General features: G+C 45.7%; 1 protein-coding gene across 1 annotated transcript; it reads left to right on the top strand.

Moving 5' to 3' along the window:
- Positions 1-1,017: 1,017 nt before the first annotated feature.
- ankrd52a (ankyrin repeat domain 52a) lies at positions 1,018-19,946 on the top strand. The gene is made up of 28 exons (XM_015967059.3): positions 1,018-1,198; positions 1,787-1,870; positions 2,002-2,080; positions 2,252-2,322; positions 2,466-2,666; positions 2,762-2,849; positions 2,947-3,089; positions 3,248-3,460; positions 9,494-9,572; positions 9,667-9,781; positions 9,930-10,012; positions 10,086-10,203; positions 10,289-10,357; positions 10,454-10,594; positions 10,786-10,848; positions 12,625-12,736; positions 13,851-13,922; positions 13,996-14,197; positions 14,293-14,380; positions 14,473-14,590; positions 14,850-15,069; positions 15,147-15,234; positions 15,324-15,407; positions 18,241-18,386; positions 18,601-18,683; positions 18,839-18,921; positions 19,132-19,223; positions 19,448-19,946. The coding sequence occupies exons 1-28, from the start codon at positions 1,172-1,174 to the stop codon at positions 19,717-19,719; spliced, it is 3,234 nt and encodes a 1,077-aa protein (XP_015822545.1). The 5' UTR covers positions 1,018-1,171; the 3' UTR covers positions 19,720-19,946.
- The last annotated feature ends 562 nt before the right edge of the window (positions 19,947-20,508 follow it).

Raw genomic sequence — 20,508 nt, 5'->3', positions numbered from 1 at the left:
ATTTTAAAATATATTTTATTAATTGTAACAAGACGTGTAATTCTACTACTATTTTAAAACACACAAAGAAACAGATCAATTAGCCTTATCACTCTCTCTCTTTCTTAACATTTTTTTAAATCACAATTGTCTATTTTTTGCTCATTTTAAACAAATTTTAAACCATTTTCTAAATAATTTTTTATATATTTTTACATTTTTTGTTTTTGTGAAGCGCCTCATGATTTTTATCTTGAGAGGTGCTATAGAAATGATATCTTCTTCTTCTTCTTCTATACATTTTCTTCTTAAAAAAGAAAAGAAAAATAGTTCACACCTTCCATAATCAAAAACAAATTGCAAAAACATTTCATTTGTTGTTTTAAATTGTTCATATAAACATAAACTGTGAAAACAAAGCTTACCATTGTTTATTTGTTTTTCTTATTACAAAAATACAAAAGTGACATGTTCTTAGTTTAGATATGATACTAAAGGCCTGTAGGTCATTCATTTCCTCTGCAGTAAGACTATAACTCCACAGTTTAACTGCTACTGTCACCATCCTGTCACGTCACATCAGAGCTATATTCAATACTTGTGAAATACATGTGTCTTTCAATTGTTATTCAGTAATATCCCAATTCCTTGAGTATTTACTTGTATTTTTATTCCCATTTCTTTAAGTGTATGTGAATTTTCCCACTGTGATCAATAAAGTCTATTCTATTCTATTCTATTCTAGGCTAGGCTAGGCTAGGCTAAAGACTAAACTAATTCTTATGTAATCTTACCTTTGCTGGGAACAGGAATGTGTCACATTTTTTTGTTTAATGCAGTATGTATAAAACTATTAACATGACATTAGTTGCGTGAAAGCTGCAGTAAAAGTTTTTAATTGATCTAAAAAAAATGCCAGTCATGTTTAAAAAAAAGGATGCGATAAATCTTTCTACCACAAGGTGTCGACATTTAGCCCGAGTCAGGGAGAGCAGACCGCCACGCCTGTAGGCGGACCAGCGCAGTCCCAGAGCAGACACTGGATACAGACAACAACAGTGACAGACGGAGTCCGCAATTGTCTTTGCTTTTAGTCATGGGTGTAGTCTGAGAGGTGGACACAGTAGCACACTACTATTTACCTCGAAGTTTTATCCCGATGAAGGAGCTCCGTCCTGGCTGAGTTTGGGAGATGGGAGTACTCAACATTGCAGACCAGGTACGCCGAAAGAAGGCGCTGTGGTTCTGCGATGGCGCAGTCTATTTGCTGGAAATGAGCTGCTTTAGTGCGCAACATGCTACGTATTCGCCGATCCACTTGTCAACATTTTTGTACTAATATGACCTGTGTTCTTATTTTAATGCGTATCCTACTGATAACGACTTAGTTTCTTGTATTTTTTGTCGTTTGGTTAGTGGACGGTTGTTTGCGTTGTTAAATGCCTTCCTCGGACCGTAGTCTGGTTCAGGGCCAGCTCACTTGGCTAGCTGACGTAAGTACGACGACACGGGCCTGTAGGCCTAAGCTGAGGCTTGGTGTAATTCCTGGAGAAAAAGATGTTCTTGGGTGATTTATCGGCTGTAAGCGTTTGGAACAACATTTACCGCCGTGCTATTGACTCTAGCAACTTGACTAAGTAATAAATAACGTTAAATTATTAAATCGGTTCAAATAAATCGTAGATGCGAGCTGATCTTATCCAGACAAGCCATTGGTCCGGATTGCGCGGAGACGTTTTTACCTCATTTCTTTAATTGCACATGTATTTTTAGCACAAAGTCAGCTGGTGTTTATTGTGTGTTGCAGCCTCCTCTGGTCCAGGCCATCTTCAGTCGGAATACTGAAGAAATTCAACTGTTATTGCACAAAAAGGAAGATGTCAATGCACTGGTGCGTTCAAAGCACACGGGGTTTTATTGGGAAATTGATGCAGAAGATTTAGAGATTTTTAATTGTGTGTGTGTGTGTGTGTGTGTGTGTGTGTGTGTGTGTGTGTGTGTGTGTGTGTGTGTGTGTGACAGGACCAAGAGCGCCGCACGCCTCTTCATGCTGCTGCCTGTGTGGGTGATGTCCATATAATGGACCTCCTCATTGAGTCAGGTGAGTCTGCTGCATTTTAGCCAGATGTCTTGTTTCTTCTCATCACATGGACACACCAAACCATCTCTTTGGGTGCAGTTATCAGCTGTGTGACATAATTTGATAAATGCGCTGTGCTTCTCCTTCTAACATGTTAATAATTATCTAATTTGCATGACTGGATCTGTCCAGGTGCCAGCGTTAATGCTAAGGACCACATATGGTTGACCCCATTGCACAGAGCAGCTGCATGTAGGAATGAAGTAAGACTATATCATAATGAGTTATTATTTGATAGAGTCAGATGTATTCACATTTAATTGTAAAATGCATTTAGCAGCACAGTGTAAAAATTGATGTTATCAGTCCAAATGACAAGCTCTGGTTATTGCTTCCTTCTCCTCAGAGGGCAGTGGGTCTTCTGCTGAGGCGTGGAGCCGAGGCAAATGCACGAGACAAGTTTTGGCAGACGCCATTGCATGTGGCGGCTGCCAATCGTGCCACGCGCTGTGCCGAGGCTCTGCTAACCCAGCTGAGCAACCTGAACATGGCAGATCGCACTGGTCGAACAGCCTTGCACCATGCAGCTCAAAGTGGGTTCCAGGAGGTGAGACTGCACTGATTTTATGACTTGTCCTTTGGAAATGCCCTTACAACTGAAACAAATGCTAATATTTTGAAGTTTTGTTTTCTTTCTTTCAGATGGTGAAGCTGCTGTTGAACAAAGGAGCCAACCTGAGTGCCATTGATAAGAAGGAGAGACAGCCTATCCATTGTGCTGCTTATTTGGGTTAGCAGGTTTCATTCAGTAGTTCAAACTTCTGTGTTTGTCATGGTTCCCTTTGGTCATGCGGGTAATAAAAATGTAAACTTTGTGTTTCCTGCAGGACATTTGGAGGTTGTGAAGATGCTGGTTTCTCGCGGTGCTGATAAAAGCTGTAAGGATAAGCTGGGTTACACGCCTCTCCATTCTGCGTCTGCAAGTGGTCACATCGAAATTGTAAAGTACCTGCTGAGAATGGGTACAGAGGTGAGTGGTTGCATCAAAGAATTTGCTTTTAGAACAGCCAGTCTTGATTTTAGACTGCCTTCTTTCAGATTTGACACTCACTATCTAGGAAAGAGCCCGTCTTTAAATGTTTCTGGCTTTCTGCTTAGAACGCTGTGTTTTGTGTGTGTTTTGGTCAGATTGATGAGCCTAATGGCTTTGGAAACACTGCACTCCACGTGGCTTGCTACATGGGGCAGGAAGCTGTGGCGACAGAGCTGGTGAACCACGGAGCTAATGTTAACCAGCCTAACAAGTGCGGCTACACCCCTCTGCACCTGGCTGCCGTCTCCACCAACGGTGCCCTCTGTCTGGAGTTGCTGGTCAACAACGGGGCAGATGTCAACCAGCAGGTATGAGTTTTAATAACCGTGTGCTGTTCAGGACTTGCTCTCTCAACATACAACATACAGTGACCTTTGCCAGATACATTCATATCTGTTCACTTTCACTCTAAGCTCTTCATACAGGTGTAATAAACCCTTTCTACAAATGCCTAGAGGCCTTTTGGCTGAAACGATGAGTAACGTTAGCGTGCTCGCACACTGGGTGAGGCCGTGGACCAAATGGTAAATGGCCTATATTTGATATAGCGCCTTCTAGAGTCCTGGAACCCCCCAAGGCGCTTTACAACACAATCACCCATTCACACACACAAATTCACATGCTGGTGGTGATGAGCTACGATGTAGCCACAGCTGCCCTGGGGCGTACTGACAGAGGCGAGGCTGCCGAGCACTGGCGCCACCGGTCCCTCCGACCACCACCAGCAGGCAAGGTGGGTTAAGTGTCTTGCCCAAGGACACAACAACAGCGACAGACTGAGCGGGGCTCGAACCCGCATCCTTCCTATTATGGAACGAGTACTTAACTCCTGTGCCATTGTCGCCCTTTGTGGTCAACAAAGGTGTCGTCCTCACAGAAACCCTGTTTTTATTCTGTATCTTTGTTCCTGTTCTAAAAGCCCCGATCTGATGTGTTTAGTTTTTTAGGGAGGTGTACAAGAAAATCTTGAAACTTTGAGTAGGCAGAAAAAAACAACCCTTTAAAGAGGCATTATGGAAGTTTGACAGCCAAAACATGTATAGAAATAATAAATGTCTTCTTCATACATTCTCCTGCAATGCCCTGGTCCTGTAGAATGAGCCCTGGCATTTTTACTGTGATTGCCTGTTTTTCTGTAAAATCACAGAAAAAGAGAGATGCTCGGGTCGAGCAGGCTGCTTCATGCGCGTTCACGCTCAGGCATCGCCCGTAGCATTTGTTATCCGTAGCTTTAGCAGCAGAGAGAGAGGCAGTGCCAACTCAGCAACTTTGTCGCTGTTCCTAACGCCTAGTGATGAACCTAGCTACATTTCTGAGGACCCTTAGCTACTTTCTGTAGAACTTTCTTCTAGATATTTCCTGCAAATTAGCAACAAAATAGCCATTTTTGCTCCGAACCATTCTTTGGTTTGACGTTGTTTCAGGTGTCATCAATGATATAAAAGTTACAGATACTGCGAATGTTACTAGAGTGTAGCTCACCTAGTAAGACTTCGGACTCCCATGCAGAAGACCTGGGTTCATCAGTCTGGGTTCATTGATTGTTTGATTCTGGGTGTGAACATAGTTCATTTAGAGTTTATTTTTTACATTAATGGTATACTTTTTACAGTAAGATGCCCACATTTTTATTTGAGACTCGCCGAACGGCATTGAATTCACATATAAAAAAGATGTGGGTTCAACTTTCATTTTGGAACAATTTTTCAAGCAAGGGAAGGGAATGATCTGAGCATGCAGGAGGACTGACCCATCATAAACCTTTGTCGGCTGTGCTGAAGAGAAAGGTACAGAACCAAATTATTTAATTAATTAGCTGCGCGTTCTCCTGTCCTCTGTCCTCCGGGCCCCACACACACACACACACACGCACAAACAAGGGACTGTCTTAGCTGTTATTTTCATCAAGGAGTGTGCACATACAGCATGCGCTCCTTGTGCATTAGCCTACTATTGAAGCTGCCGTTACGCTTTTAGCCTGAGGGGGCAATCGCAAGCATAAAAATTCAAAAGTCCGTAAAGTCCCTTTAAAGTCTCTGACATCATCGCGCCACCTCTCAGCTATCCTCAGCCCAAAGCACTGTGAGCCGTAACAACAGATAGGTGCTTGTGTTTGTGCTGCACATGCTGCAGAACCGCGGGGTTCCTCCACAACAGAACCTTTGTGTTCTGGAACACCAGGCTTGTTCTTGTTCCCGTAAGCCTGCCAGAGTTACTGCAGCCTCTTGGGTTGTGTCTTTTTGAAGGACGGCTTGTGCAGAAGCGCGTTTATGAGAATATTGTAGAAGCAGCAAATAAAATAATGTTTCAGCAAATCTGCTTCCGTGGGGTCATGTCCAAAGTGGGACCTGTTAACATCTACTTGTCCTTTGCCACAGGACACGACTCTGAACTGGACATCAATGTGACTGATTATTGTGTTCAGATATATTCTGTAAATTGTTTTGTTTGTGGGGTGGTGCAGTGGTTAGAGCTGTTGCCTTGCAGCAAGAAGGTCCTGTGTCTGTTTCCCGGCCTGGGTTCTTTCTGCATGGAGATTGCATGTTCTCCCTGTGCATGCGTGGGTTCTCTCCGGGTACTCCGGCTTCCTCCCACTGTCCAAAAACGTGACTGTTAGGTTGATTGGTCTGTCTAAATTGTCCTTACGTGTAATTGTCTGTGTGTGTGTCTTTGTCCTGTGTGTCTCTGTGTTGCCCTGCGATGGACTGGCTCTCTGGGGTGTACCCCGCCTGATTGCCCATTGACTGCTGGTGATAGAAGCCAGCACCTCCCCGCGACCCTACGTGGACAAAGCGGGTTCAGACAATGGATGGATGGATGGTTTTGTTTGTGTTTTTAGGAGAAATGCCACCATCTCACAGTTAAATGCTCTTTATTTTGACCCGAGATAATCCCTTGCACCCTCATTGCTTCTTCATTTCTGATCGTGGTTTTTTGTGCTTGACAGTTGAGACTCTGAACAAAAGCGTTAACATTGGAAGCCGTGCAGTTGGTTTTTATCTCTGCTGACCTGCAGATGTCTGAAGGTTGCTGCTTTTAAACACGAAGCTGTGTAATATTTTCAGTTGCTAAGCACAGAGTGTTCAAATATCCTAAACATCCATCCATCCATCCATTTTCATCCGCTTATCCGGAGTCGGGTCCCGGGGGCAGTAGCCTAAGGCGAAAGGCCCAGACTTCTCTCCCCAGCCACTTGGGCCAGCTCCTCCGGGGGAATCCCAAGGCGTTCCCTGCAGGTGAGAGACATAGTCCCTCCACCTGGGTCTACCTTTAGGTCTCCTCCCGGTTGGACGTGCCCGGAAAAGCTAACCAGGGAGGCGTCCAGGAGGCATCCTGACCAGATGCCCGAGCCACCTCAACTGGCTCCTCTCAATGTGGAGGAGCAGCGGGTCTACTCCGAGACCCTCCCGGACCGAGCTTCTCACCCTATCTCTAAGGGAGAGCCCAGCCACTCTTCGGAGAAAACTCATTTCGGCCGCTTGCATCCGCATTCTCGTTCTTTCGGTCACTACCCAAAGCTCATGACCATAGTTGAGGGTAGGAACGTAGATCGACCAGTAAATCGAGAGCTTCGCCTTCTGACTCAGCTCTCTTTTCACCACGACAGACCGGTACAACGCCCGCATCACTGCAGATGCAGCACCAATCCGCCTATCGATCCCACGCTCCAGTTTTCCCTCACTCGTGAACAAGACCCCGAGATACTTAAATTCCTCCACTTGGGGCAGGACCTCATCCCAGACCCGTAGAAGGTGTTCTACCCTTTTCCGAATCAAGACCATGGTCTCAGATTTAGAGGAGCTGAGTCTCATCCCAGCTGCTTCACACTCGGCTGCGAACCGCTCCAGCGAAAGTTGAAGATCACGTTCTGATGAAGCCAACAGGACTACATCATCTGCAAAAAGCAGAGACCTGATCCTCCAGCCACCAAAACGGATACCCTCCACACCTTGGCAGCGCCTAGAAATCCTGTCCATAAAGGTCATGAACAGAATCGGTGACAAAGGGCAGCCTTGGCGGAGTCCAACTCTCACTGGGAACGAGCCCGACTTAAGGTTGGTTTATGCTTGACGCGTCCGCGAGGTCCGCACGGCTCCACGCGGAAAAGTTGCGTCATTTTAACAAACACGCGTCTCCACCGCGTCTCCGCACGGCCCAGAATTTCCGCAACGCGCACCTTGGAAATTTTCTAACCACGCGGACGGACGGACGCGGAAAAACATGGCGGACCGGCAAGAACTAGTATGGCAGAGGTTCGTAAATACAGACATTTGTATGATTCAGCTCTCAGAGATCACCGTGATCAACATGTTGTTAATAATTCTTGGAGAGAAATAGCTCGCACTGTCGGAAAAGACGAGGACGCTGTTAAAAATGCTGGAATGCCATGTTGTAAACAACAGTAATTTCTACTTCTACTATGGTGTAGTGTTGGGTGCATGCCGTAGAGCTCCATGCTGCCCCGTTTAGTTTGGGAGAAAATTGGCTCACCGCAGAGACGAGCCGCACTATCCATAAACGCTGCGAGTTGTGAAGCGCGTTCCATCCGCGAGCCACATCACCGCGCGGAAAGTGAATGCGTCAAGCATAAACCAAGCTTTACTGCCGGCAATGCGGACCAAGCTTTGACACCGGTCATACAGGGACCTAACAGCCCGTATCAGAGGGCCTGGTACCCCCTACTCCCGGAGTACCCCCCACAGGGCCCCACAGGGCCCCCCGAGGGACGCGGTCAAACGCCTTCTCCAAATCCACAAAACACATGTAGACTGGTTGGGCAAATTCCCACGCACCCTCCAGGATCCCCCTAAGGGTATAAAGCTGGTCTGGTGTTCCACGGCCAGGACGAAAACCACATTGCTCCTCCTGAACCTGAGGTTCAACAATCCGATGGACCCTCCTCTCCAGATCCCCTGAATAGACCTTACCAGGAAGGCTCAGGAGTGTGATCCCCCTGTAGTTGGAACACACCCTGCGGTCACCCTTTTTAAATAAGGGGACCACCACCCTGGTCTGCCAGTCCAGTGGGACTGCTCCCGATGTCCACACTATATTGCAGAGCCACGTCAGCCAACACAGCCCCCCAACATCCAGAGCCTTAAGGAACTCCGGGCGGATCTCATCCACCCCTGGAGCCTTGCCACAGAGGAGCTTTTCAACCACCTCAGTGACCTCAGCACCAGAAATTTGAGAGGCCAACCCAAAGTCCCCAGACTCCCCTTCCTCACTGGAAGATGTGTACATATCCTAAATATGTAAAGGTCATATTTTCTGCATCTTCCAACCACTGTTTGACTCCGACAACAATCAGGTTGTTAGGCGGGTTTTATGAGGAGACTGAAAATGTGTGGTTCCCACTAACAACAACAGGCTTGTCTGAAAGAAGGCTGAGGAACGATGGAACCAATAATATTACGTTTTCACTGATTTACACACTAACTAGTTTTTACCGCTGAATAGCGTTAAATCCACACAGGAGGGTGGATGGAGTGTGTTTCAGATCAAATCAACTTTATTTATACAGCACTTTTCATACAAAAAGATGCAACTCAAAGTGCTTCACAGATTAAAATGGCCCCATAGATCCCATATTCCCATCCCAGCCCCCCTCCCCAAGTATAAAACAATTGACAATTACACTTCCCCTCCCGCAACCAATTTCCAAGGTGAACAAACACTCACCCACACACTCGCAGACTCACACATGCGCACACACACACACACACACGTGGGCAACAGAGTAAAAAATAGGCTGAGTTCAGATGGGTCAGGTAATGGACGACACATCATCAGCGGAGCCATCTGCCTCGACAGCAACAGATCCACGGCAGCAGCCAAGACACCGGCCCATGACGCCCAGGGAGGGAGGGCGGAGACCCCCACCACTGCCCGGGTACTACCCGAGGAGCGCCACCGCCGACGACCGGCCCCAAGGCAGAGGGCTCCGCAGAGAAAACGCTGGAGGATTAAAATGTATAACATGTAAAATAACAAAAGCTAATATGGATAGAAAGTAACTGATAATAAAGAGAGTAAAAGAAAACATAATCATATAAAAACACTAAGATGTAAATAAAATAATACAATTAAGTAAAAGAGATAAATAGGTATGTATACAAACAAACAAATAAGACAAGTGATACAGTTAGACTAGATAAATAGTAATCAGTTAAAAGCTGAGCTAAAAAGGTGGGTCCTGAGCCTATTCTTAAAAGCTGAATGAAGACGTAGTTTAGGGCTGTCTGTACAGCAGCTGTTCATGAGTGTGTGTGAAGCCTGGGTCTTTCTCAGACGTTGTGTAACCTTCTGCTTTAAGGAATTTTGTGTTTTATCGTCTCCAGAGCAAAGAAGGGAAGAGCCCCTTGCACATGGCCGCCATTCACGGACGCTTCACCCGCTCCCAGATCCTCATCCAAAACGGTGACCAAGGCTTTCCATCCGAACCAGTGAAGATTTGTGTTTTCTCTTCCTGGTTAAATGTGTTTTTAACGAGTTTCCTGTGTTTCTGTTTCAGGTGGGGAAATCGATTGTGTGGATAAGTATGGCAATACCCCCCTCCACGTTGCTGCTAAGTATGGCCACGAACTGCTGATCAGCACTCTGATGACCAACGGAGCAGACACGGCCAGGTGTGTGTGTGTGTGTTTGTTCAGTAAAAATAATCCAGCTTTAATGCTAAAACACCTTTTATGTTGTTTTACACCAATGCGTGTGTGTTTCCTCTAAGCTAGCTGTGTTCCAGTGCATCTTTTATTGACGTGTGTTTCTTTTTTCCAGACGTGGGATTCACGGAATGTTCCCTTTGCACTTAGCGGTGCTGTACGGGTTTTCAGACTGTTGTCGCAAGTTACTCTCCTCAGGTTTGTCCCATGAGGTTTACGTGTTTTAATTCTGTGTTGATGCAGACTGAGACGGTTGTCTGTGCCCCTACAGGTCAGCTGTACAGTATAGTTTCATCTATGAGTAAAGAGCACGTCCTCTCAGCTGGGTTTGACATTAACACCCCAGACAACTTTGGGAGGACCTGTCTACACGCCGCTGCCTCTGGAGGGTAACCAGCAAGCACCTCCTGTTTACGTGACTTTTTGCTGTCGTGTTGCTTCTTCGTCTCCTCTAACGGGAACATGTCTCCACAGAAACGTTGAATGTCTGAACTTGCTTTTAAGTAGCGGTACTGACTTGAATAAGAGGGACATAATGGGAAGGTGAGTTTCCTGTTGTTGTGCTTGTTCATTCAAGTTTTTCTACTCATGCACAGCTTCTGATCGTCGTCTTCTCTGTCCTCTTGGTGCACCTTGTAGGACTCCACTGCACTACGCGGCTGCTAACGGGAGGTACCAGTGCACCGTTACCCTGGTGAGCGCTGGCGCTGAGGTCAACGAGCCTGACCAGACTGGCTGTACTCCCCTGCACTACTGCGCTGCCTCTCAAGCCTTCAGCAGGTTGGAGACTTTCATCTCTCCTGCTGTGTGTGCTTATATCTGCAGACTAGCTACATCAGGCTACAACAGCCGTTGTTTCAGAACACTCACTAATGTTTTACATTCAGTCCTTAAATATGAGCCAGATGTTTGGTTTCTAGGTTTAAACTCATGAGTTTTTGTGTTTCTCAACTCTTTTCATTACTTTGCAGAACTGATCGTCATTTTTCTGGGAACCCTCAAAATAACGAGGATGAGACGAGGGAGTCGTACTTGTGAGTTTCTTTATTTTACCCTAACGGTGACTTTAAAGGCCTTGGGACGGATTCCCTGTGTTGTAGGGTTGTCACGGTATGAAAATTTAACCTCACGGTTATTGTGACCAAAATTATCACGGTTTTCGGTATTATCGCGGTATTTTTTAAACGGTGTTGCATATGTTCAGAAAGCATTGATCGTCCTGTTCTACACAAACTGAAATAGTTTTGAAAAGGTTTAACAGTGTTTATTAAACCTAAAATAACACAAAGCCTTAGCAAAAGTGCAACTTTTCACAAGTAAAGGAACAAATAGCTTATTTTTCTGGAACATGTTACAGTAGTCAGTGCGGGTTTAAATTATACAAATCCAAACATTCAAAACATAAACAATATGTAAACAAATCAAAGAAACACCACTTGTTTTCTCATATACTTGTTTTCTTCATTATCAAAATGAAAATCTAAAACTCCAGTCCACACTTGACCTGAGCACTGTACAAGTCAACCTTAAAAAATATGTATTTAAAATAAATAGCCACTTTAAACAAATTACTAAAATAACTACTACACTATGTAATCAAATCCAAATGTTCAAGTATAAATGGCATTGAATAAGTAAACAAATCAATGACAAGGAACTAATTGTATATTTCTCTTCATCATCAACAAATAAGATGCTTCATCCAGCAACAGGGTGTCCGTGACACGGTTTAAATGCTGGCAGAGGACGCTGCGGCTGCAGTATATAGTGACTCGTTGCATTCTCCCTCAACCAAAAGTGCTCATGTCATGCATTTAAGCTAAAATGCTAATGTTATCTTACCTTGCACTGGCTGTAGAGACATGGGTGATGGTCACGCAGATGAGCCATTAGATTCGAAGTGTTGCTGCCTTTTGCAGACACTTGCTTCCTGCACGTTCTGCAAACGGGATAGCCGTCTTCTATTAACTGTCCCTCAGCGTTTTTCAGAAATCCAAAATATGCCCATACTTCCGATTTAGTCTTCTTTGAGGGCTGATGGATGTCCTGGGCGCTGCCGTCTCCTCCTTCGGCCATTATTTCAGCTTCAAAGTTTTGGTGCCGTTGCAAATTAAAAAGTGTGTGTGCGCGCCGCGGGAACTTCAGCTGAAGCAACGGTGGCTGGTAAGGGTCATCGCGCCGAAACCGCGGCCACGGTAAACCCACCGAGATAATTTAGTTTTTTAAAAACTGGACGGTTATTTTTATTGTCAACTTTTTTACCGGGGTTTACCGCTATACCGGTTACCGTGACAACCCTACTGTGTTGTAACTGCCTTCTGTAATTTTGTGTATAACGTCTGTAGGGTTGCCACGACGACGTTGACAAAAAGAATAGTCAGCTAATTTAATAGTCGACGTGTCGTTTATTGTATGAGCATTTTTAAAATCTCGCCTGCTGCAGCACTTTCGGCACGTTTGCTTCCTGGCCCGCTGCTTATATAAATGGAGGCACGTGCGCTGTAGTGCCACTCCAGCTCCGCGTTCGCACAGAACCTCTGATTTTAGCCAATCAGAGGAGAGATGTCTGAATCCTGCTGTCTTCTGCTCCTCACTCCTCTAGCTACTTTGCACTTCCTGAGACAGGTGCCACAACTTTTTTCCTCACACAGATCGACTCATGAAGCATTGATCTTTCCTAGAGACCACTGCAGATGGTCAAAAACAGTGAACTTGTTCTTTTAAAATAATTAAGCTCTGATTCTCAAAAAAAAAAAACACAAAAATCAATATTCTGGTGTTTTTTTGTGTGTGTGTGTATTTATCTCCAGCTGCTTGGAGCATCTTCTGGACAATGGTGCTGATCCATCGATGGTCAACTCTAAAGGTTACAGCGCTGTTCACTATGCAGCTTACCATGGCAACAAACAGAACCTGGAGCTGGTGGGTGTTCAGTGACTTCCATCAGGGTTTTCTCTTTGTCCAGTCTCAAATCCTCCCTCTTGTATTGGCTGTTCTGAGAGTTTTAGGGTTTGAATAATTTTGACTGAGGTTTCAGGTAAAAGCTGCCGCACGTCACTTTTACCAACCTTTATGCAGACAAGGTCCTCAGATGAACCACTGCAGATTTGTTGGTGCGATTCCCACAATCAATCAATCAAAGCTTTATTTATAAAGCGCCTTCCGCAACCCTGTCAGGAAGCCCAAGGCGCTGAACATGTTTGTAGAAGTACAAATATAGTGAATAAATCAAAAATAAAAGCAATTCAGAAATAAAAGCAATACAAATTACAAAAAAAGGTGAAACGTAGTACAGGACAGATGGGTAAAACAAGGGATAAAGTGAACCAATGAAAACTGAAAGAAATTCAACATAAAAGAGGGCCAAATTCAAACATGTTCAGGAAACGCCAAGCGAAGGAGGTGTGTTTTTAGGCGACTCTTAAAGGCTGGCAGAGATGGGGACAGCCTAACTGAGGGTGGCAACTGGTTCCAGAGTGACGGTGCTAGGACTGAGAAAGCCCGGTCCCCACGAGTACGACACCTAGAACGAGGGACAGCGAGCAGGCCTTGGTCAGAGGAGCGCAGAGCGCATGATGGGGAATGTCTGTTCAGGAGTGTGGCTAGATAGGGGGGACCACCACCCTGGAAGAAATTGTAAACAAAGACAAGGATTTTGAATTGTGCACGATAGCAAACCGGAAGCCAGTGCAGGGAGGTCAGAACCGGACTGATGTGGTCCCAGTCAGGAACCTTGCTGCGCTGTTCTGCACAACCTGCAGAAAGCAACATGTCTCATCTCTATAATTACATGAAACCCTAAATGATTAAGTAGCGGCTTGTTTGACATTTCTCAGGCCGTGCCAAGCTGTGGGTGGTTTTAGGAGGCAGCTGTGCCGGCTCAGACACCGCCTCTACTATGTAGCAAATGGCCCTGCTAAGTTTGCTAATGTGGTTGTTTTTCACGTTGTCTTGTTAATTTGTTTTATTGCAGAGTGGTGAGTTCAGCGTGTTTTGTGATGATGAATGCACATTGACTTTTGCGTTTTCCTTTTAGCTCTTGGAGATGTCCTTCAACGCTCTAGGAGACATAGAGAGCAGCATCCCCGTCAGCCCGCTGCACCTGGCTGTAGGTGTTCAACATGAGCTCACCTCTGCTGTGTTTGCTCTTGAGTCTGGCTGATTTAAATCTGCTCCCTCAGGCTGACCGGGGCCACTGGCAGGCTCTGCGTGTGCTCACAGAAACGGCCGCCTATGTGGACATGCAGGACGCTGCTGGGCGCTCTGTGCTCTACCTGGCTGCGCAGAAAGGCTACGCTCGCTGTGTGGAGGTGCTTCTGGCTCAAGGGGCATCGTGCCTCCTCAACGACACCCGTCTCATGTGGACTCCAATTCACGTTGCAGGTATGAGACGTAATATATTTCTGTAATGGCGTTCTTCTCATTGTAACCAGCTGAGGTTAAGTGGTGATTTGTCCTTTCTGTGTTTTTCACACCAGCTGCAAACGGCCATTCAGACTGCCTGAAGATGATGATTGATTATGGGGAGGAGGGGGATCTCACCAATGTGACGGACAAATGTGGCCAGTGAGTTGTTGCTAAAGCATTGTAATGCCTTGAGATAATATTTCTTAATAACACAAACGGCATGAGCTTATGTGTCTGATCCTCCCCATCAGGACCCCTTTAATGTTGGCCGTCCTGGGGGGTCACACTGACTGTGTCCACTACCTGCTGGACAAGGGTGCCCTGCCAGATGCTAAAGACAAGAGGGGACACACCGCTTTGCACAGAGGGGTAAGTTATGAGGTCTCTCTTGACCATGTCCACAAGCACACCTGGAATGTGTAACAACATCATTACTGCAACACCTGCTGCTCATTTCTAAATGCAGCTCATTAGCTTTTAGGATCAATTATGGCAGATCCGGTATTTCTGATCCATAACACTTCTTATAAGATGCCATCACTTCTGTTCAGAGAGCAGAAAATGTTTATTTATTAATTAATTTATTGTGTGTGTTTAGCCTGATTGCTCTGTGTTGGTGTGTAAACAGGCCGTGTTGGGACATGATGACTGTGTAACAGCCCTGCTGGAGCACAAAGCTTCTGCGTTGTGTCAGGACACCCAGGGTAGGACACCCATGCACTACGCTGCCTCCAGAGGCCACACGGACATACTGGCAAGTCTGATGCAAGGCGCCATGGCAACCAACCCGCAAGACAAATTGCTGGACAACAAACAATACACCCCATTACACTGGGCTGCGTACAAAGGTTTGCTGAGTGTGATTGAAAATGATTAACCCCAGCGTGCGTTGCCATCACGACTGATCAGTGTGCGCTGTTTTCAGGGCATGAAGACTGTTTGGAGGTTTTACTTGAATTCAAAACATTTACACATGAAGAGGGAAACCCTTTCAGCCCCCTGCACTGTGCTCTGTAAGTACTGGCTAAGATTCTAGTTGTGGATCCAAAGGTCCTCCTCGTGTGGAAAATCACCTGAGGTGAAAAACTTGAACTTGTTGCAGAATGAACGGCCACAGCGGCGCTGCAGAGAGGCTGCTGGAATCTGCCGGGGTTCACATGATCAACACCAGAGACGCCAAAGGAAGGTGAGTCGGCTGAACACACGACCGCTGGACTGAAGGAGGGTGATGTGTTTGTGTGCAGCTAGATGCAGCTGCTCCTCGTGTCTCAAAGTTAAGCTGAAGTTTAACGATTATTTTTAAAATGATTATTCTGACAATTATTTTATCGAATAGTCGACTATTCTAATGACTATTTAGACAATCTAATGATTATTTTTCTATTGCACAGTTAATAAAAAACAAAAAATCTCTAATAAATTCCTCAAAAAAATTGATACGTTGTTACTGTAAGAGAATAAACATACAGGCCTTCCATTTTGTATAACACTGCTTTTATTGTGTTGGTTGGTTATGTTCTGGTGACGTGTAGAACTTGGGAGTGCAGGCTGCTGCCTGAGAGGTGGTTGGAGATGGAGTGTCTCCATGCTGCTTTGTTTTGGTCACTTATGTGCGTGAGGCGAGTGGTGTTACGACTCCTCCTGGGGAGTTTGGCTCGTGTGCAAAAAGGAAGGAACAATAACGGGATTTAAAAGTTAAAATGATGATCAGGTTTATTTACAACTACAAAAAAATCATAAATCTTTCCATCCACAGGTTGGCAATAATAAAACTAATTCTGCCGTGGGGAATTAAAACAAAAGTACAAATAAGTAGGGATGTCCCACTGGGCAAAGATTACAGGGTTCTGGACCAAAATAAGGATCTCCAAAGGTCCAAACTCTAAACTGGGCGGTTAAACCAAACTCAAGGTGGTATTTTAAACTAAACCGAAAACCCACAACACTCTAAATGTAATAAAAGGGAGATCTGCACCACAAAAAAGATTAACTCTAAACCAAAACGTAACAGCTTATCCAAACGCAAGAAGCTGTTAGCGAAGATGCTAACAGTAGCTTTACCAACGTTAAGTTCAAGTTACCAAGTTTAAATAAACCAAAAACACCCAGCAGCAAACAGACCAGCACAGAGGAGAGACTGCTACCACCAAAACAGCTCTCCTAATGTCTGAAAGAAGCTCCTTAATGAAGGGAGAAACGCTCCCGGTGATTTTCTACATCTGTGGTAGAGACGAAGCAGCGTATCTGACCCCGGAAGTTGTTGTCCGTTGCCGGGAGACCAGGGTCCGAAATTAAATTTTTTACTCACCGGCCAAGTTGGCCGGTAGATGATGAAAATCTACCGGCCAAGCATATTTCTTACCGGCCAAAATTCTAAATGATTTAGATCTACCTAAAGCATGTTATTCTATATTATGTTGATTCCAAACAGAGTGACAAAATAATTCAAACTTCAATTAATAAGGAAAACAACTCTTTTGTCATTTTTACTATTTATTTATTTTTAGAGATGTTTTTATGAACTCTTTCATTGAAATCTAGTCAGACTCCTTGTTTTCTCTGTCCATGAAGTCTGGCCTCCTGCTTCTGACACCGTCTTTGTGCCAAAGCATTACAGCCTCATTTGGGTCACAGTCCTTGATCTCTGGAGAACGCAGCTGCACCATGAGAATATCTGAAAGTGTGTCAGGGCTAGGGTTGTCACGGTAACCGGTGTAGCGGTAAACCCCGGTAAAAAAGTTGACAATAATAATAACAGTCTTGTTTAAAAAAAAAATTATCTCGGTGGATTACCGTGGCTGCGGTGTAGGCGCGTTGACCCTTACCAGCCACCGTATCATCTGGAATTTGCCGGCGGCACATGCGCACTTTGTTGTTTACGACCAAAACTTTCTTTAAGCTAAAGCTGAAATAATGGCCAGAGGAGGAGACGGCAGCACTTGGGACATTTATTATCCCTCAAAGAAGACAAAGTCGTAAGTACGGGCATTTTTTGGATATTTGAAGAATGCCGAGGGCCAGTTGTCTCTGAAACGCAGCAACGCTACGTGGCCATCATAATGTAGCCATTGTCTCACGACTCCGCCGTCTCCAGTTCGCCACTTTTCACAAAATCTTCTGGTTGCCACTGGTCCTGGTGGTTTTTCTTCCAGTTCGACGAGTTTTCTTTTGGAAGGCTGGCTGACTCCAGTTAAAAACCACCATATTTCACCGCTAGTTTTAACACGAAGCTAACGGCTAACTTGATAAACTGATTGAATGGGATAGGTGGAAATGACGTTGGATGCGGCGTTCACGTTTCGCGCAAGTTGCATGCAGGCGGGAGGAGTATCAGAAATCCGTGGAAGATGACTGATAAACATAACTAATTTGGTGCAAACATTTACTCGCCAGGTGGCAGGTAGAGCTCAAAAATTTACTCGCCAAATGGAGCAATTTACTCGCATTTGGCGAGTGTTAATTTTGGACCCTGCGGGAAACGAAGGCGGGCAAAACAGGAAAGGAATCTAGTAGCGGACGGACGTTGTTCCGGGTCTTCGGTATTTGGTGGAGATGTTAGTGAAGGCGGAGAAGAGGGCGAACTAGAGGAAAAACAGGCAGATTCCTCCTCTATTTACAAGCTCCTGGGGATGCAACAAGTGGGCGCGGTGCGTCGACTTCCGGATCTGACGTCGACAAATTTTTAGAATCGAGCCGTCGACGTCATCAAGGCTTCGCTACAGCCCTAATTTCTGCTATGGTGTAGTGTTGGATGCATGCCGTAGAGCTCCATGCTGCCCCCTACAGTTTGGGAGAATATTGGCTCACCGCAGAGACAAGCCGCATGAACCATAAACGCTGCAAGTTGTGAAGCGCGTTCCATCTGCGAGCCACATCACCAAGCGGGAAGTAAATGTGTCAAGCATAAACCAAGCTTTAGGAGGTTACTGGTTTAGCTGCATACAGCTGATGGCTGTTGACACAAGTCCTGCCTGAATCTGCTCCTACAGCTGCTGTTCTGTGTGTCTCTGTGCCTTCAGGACCCCCCTGCATGCTGCTGCGTTTGCTGAGGATGTTTCAGGACTTCAGCTGGTGCTTCGCCACGGGGCAGAGATCAACACTGTGGATCTAAGTGGACGTTCTGCTCTGATGGTAGCTGCTGACAAGGGTCACAGTGGCACTGTAGGTAAGTCTCCATGCCTGCTGGCTGAGAGGGCTAGAAGTTTTCCCAGGTTTTCTTCCAGTCGGGGTTGAATTAGGCTGTTTAGGTTGTGTCGTGTTTGGGAACGCGGTTTAAGGTTTATATTTTGTGTCGCTGTGGCTGCAGTAGCAAGTGTTGTCACACGGAGGTGATGAGCTAAATGATAGATTTGACATGTATGTGTTTTGGTGCCGTGCAGCCATCCTGCTTCACCGGGCCAAGGCAGACCTGACCCTGCTGGATGACAACAGGAACACTGCCCTGCACCTGGCGTGCAACAAGGTAAAACGAATGCTGAGTGACTGCTCCCAGTCAGCACACTGTTCACACTAAGGTTCAAGCACATATAGGGAGTCATGTTATGGTTTGTTGTGCAGCAGGTTTGACTAAAGTCAAAATCATTACCTCCAGATGTTCAGTTGCGTTTTCTCCTTCAGGCCCATGAGATGTGCGCGCTGCTGATTCTGGGGGAGATCCACAGTCCCACCCTCATAAATGCCACCAACAATGCTCTGCAAATGTGAGAACATTTAACTCAGTTTACATACGTTTAAAGTTGCCACTTTACCGAGTTACGACGCTGTTATTTTACCAGCCTGATGGTTGGTTTATCACAAAAAACGGCCAGCCTCTGCGTAGTAAAGTCCTGTACTATTCACTCAGCCTGGCTGCTCTTGTTTTCTTTATGGTATGTGAAAATGACCCTCACCTGTGCCTTGTTCCCTCCCAGGCCCCTTCATCTGGCAGCTCGTAACGGCCTGGCTACGGTGGTTCAAGCTCTGCTGAGTAGAGGAGCCACGGTCCTGGCCGTGGACGAGGAAGGTGAGACACTCATCGTTATTATACCAACAGAAATGGACAGATTCTTGTATTTTAGTGGGGTTTTGTGACTTTTTGATGGAGTTCAGAGTAGGAAATTATTAACCTAATCCATCAAATCAAATCGATTAAATAAAAAACTGATCTGTAGAGGCGACCTCTCCACGTTACACGAGGCTGACGGTTGAGCTGCTGATATTCTGATGACTCTTGCTGTTGTTCGTCAGGTCACACCCCGGCGCTGGCCTGTGCTCCCAACAAGGATGTGGCCGACTGCCTGGCTCTGATCCTATCTACCATGAAGCCTTTCCCCCAGCGGGACTCTTCCTCCTGCTCCTCCTCCTCTCCAACAGTCTCCTCCTCCGCAGGTCTCAACTTGCTGAAGCACTGCGGCATCACCGCCGCCTGCTCCCCTCTGCCCAGCAATGGCCTCCACAATGGCTACGTCAAAGAGCTCCACGGTGCGCCGGTTGGCCTGGATGGGTGTCTGTCCGAGTGAGGTCCCGAGCCCCTTCAGCCAGCTGCCATCATCACCACCACCAGGGGGCGACTACCTTAAACATGGTCAAGAGGACCTGAAGAGCACCCACCCACCTGTCTGTTTTCTCTGTATGTACGTGTGTGTGTGTGTGTGTGTGTGAGAGAGAGAGAGTGAGTGTTTGGTCTTCTCTTGAGGTGCAGTCAAACCTATTATGCAATTAGATCCCATTCCTCCATCTCCTAGCTTAATGCGTAGAGGCAGGTTGCTCTACAAGGTCACTCAGGCGAGGTGAGGGATTCAAGATGAACACTAGTAATCTGGCCATCTCTAAATTATTTAACCCTTTAATACCACGCTGACATTCTAATCTATCGCCAAGCTCTAGGAGCACGGCAGCGTCTGTATCGGCTCCCCCTCATATCATTCAGTAGAAACCCAGCTGAGCCGACCTTGTAGAGGATCATGCAGCCTTCACAAAAATAATCAAAGATTTTTTTGTTTTGTTTGTTTTTTGAAGTTTTTTTCATCTATTAGCCTAGATTTTTATGAAGGAACCACACAAGGGAAAGAAAAAGTCTAAATTTAGCTCAAGAGTGCAATGCTTCTATTGTACTACAGTACAATTTGGAAAAGGGTCACAAAGTTGTTAATTCCATAGTGTATGCTAAATGTACGGCCTAGAGTTTGGCATTTTAAGATGATTCGGTTATGCTGCTGATTTCATTAGCATGTCTCCTTCCAAAGGAGAGCCATGTTGGGGTCAGCATCGTGACAGCCCCTTTGCTCTAAATGCTGACCTCATTTTTT

The sequence above is a fragment of the Nothobranchius furzeri genome, chromosome 15 (genome assembly GCF_043380555.1).
Source record: "Nothobranchius furzeri strain GRZ-AD chromosome 15, NfurGRZ-RIMD1, whole genome shotgun sequence".
Classification (NCBI taxonomy): Eukaryota; Metazoa; Chordata; class Actinopteri; order Cyprinodontiformes; family Nothobranchiidae; genus Nothobranchius; species Nothobranchius furzeri.
The sequence above is the reverse complement of the archived record's forward strand: the minus strand, read 5'-3'. Positions and strand labels throughout refer to the sequence as shown.

Excerpts from the sequence above, each read along its gene's own strand:
- ankrd52a (XM_015967059.3), top strand. The coding sequence starts at position 1,172 with ATGGGAGTACTCAACATTGCAGACCAG. Across the intron at positions 10,013-10,085 it reads TCGCAAGTTACTCTCCTCAG|GTCAGCTGTACAGTATAGTT; the intron begins GTTTGTCCCATG and ends GTGCCCCTACAG. Across the intron at positions 18,922-19,131 it reads ACCAACAATGCTCTGCAAAT|GCCCCTTCATCTGGCAGCTC; the intron begins GTGAGAACATTT and ends GTTCCCTCCCAG.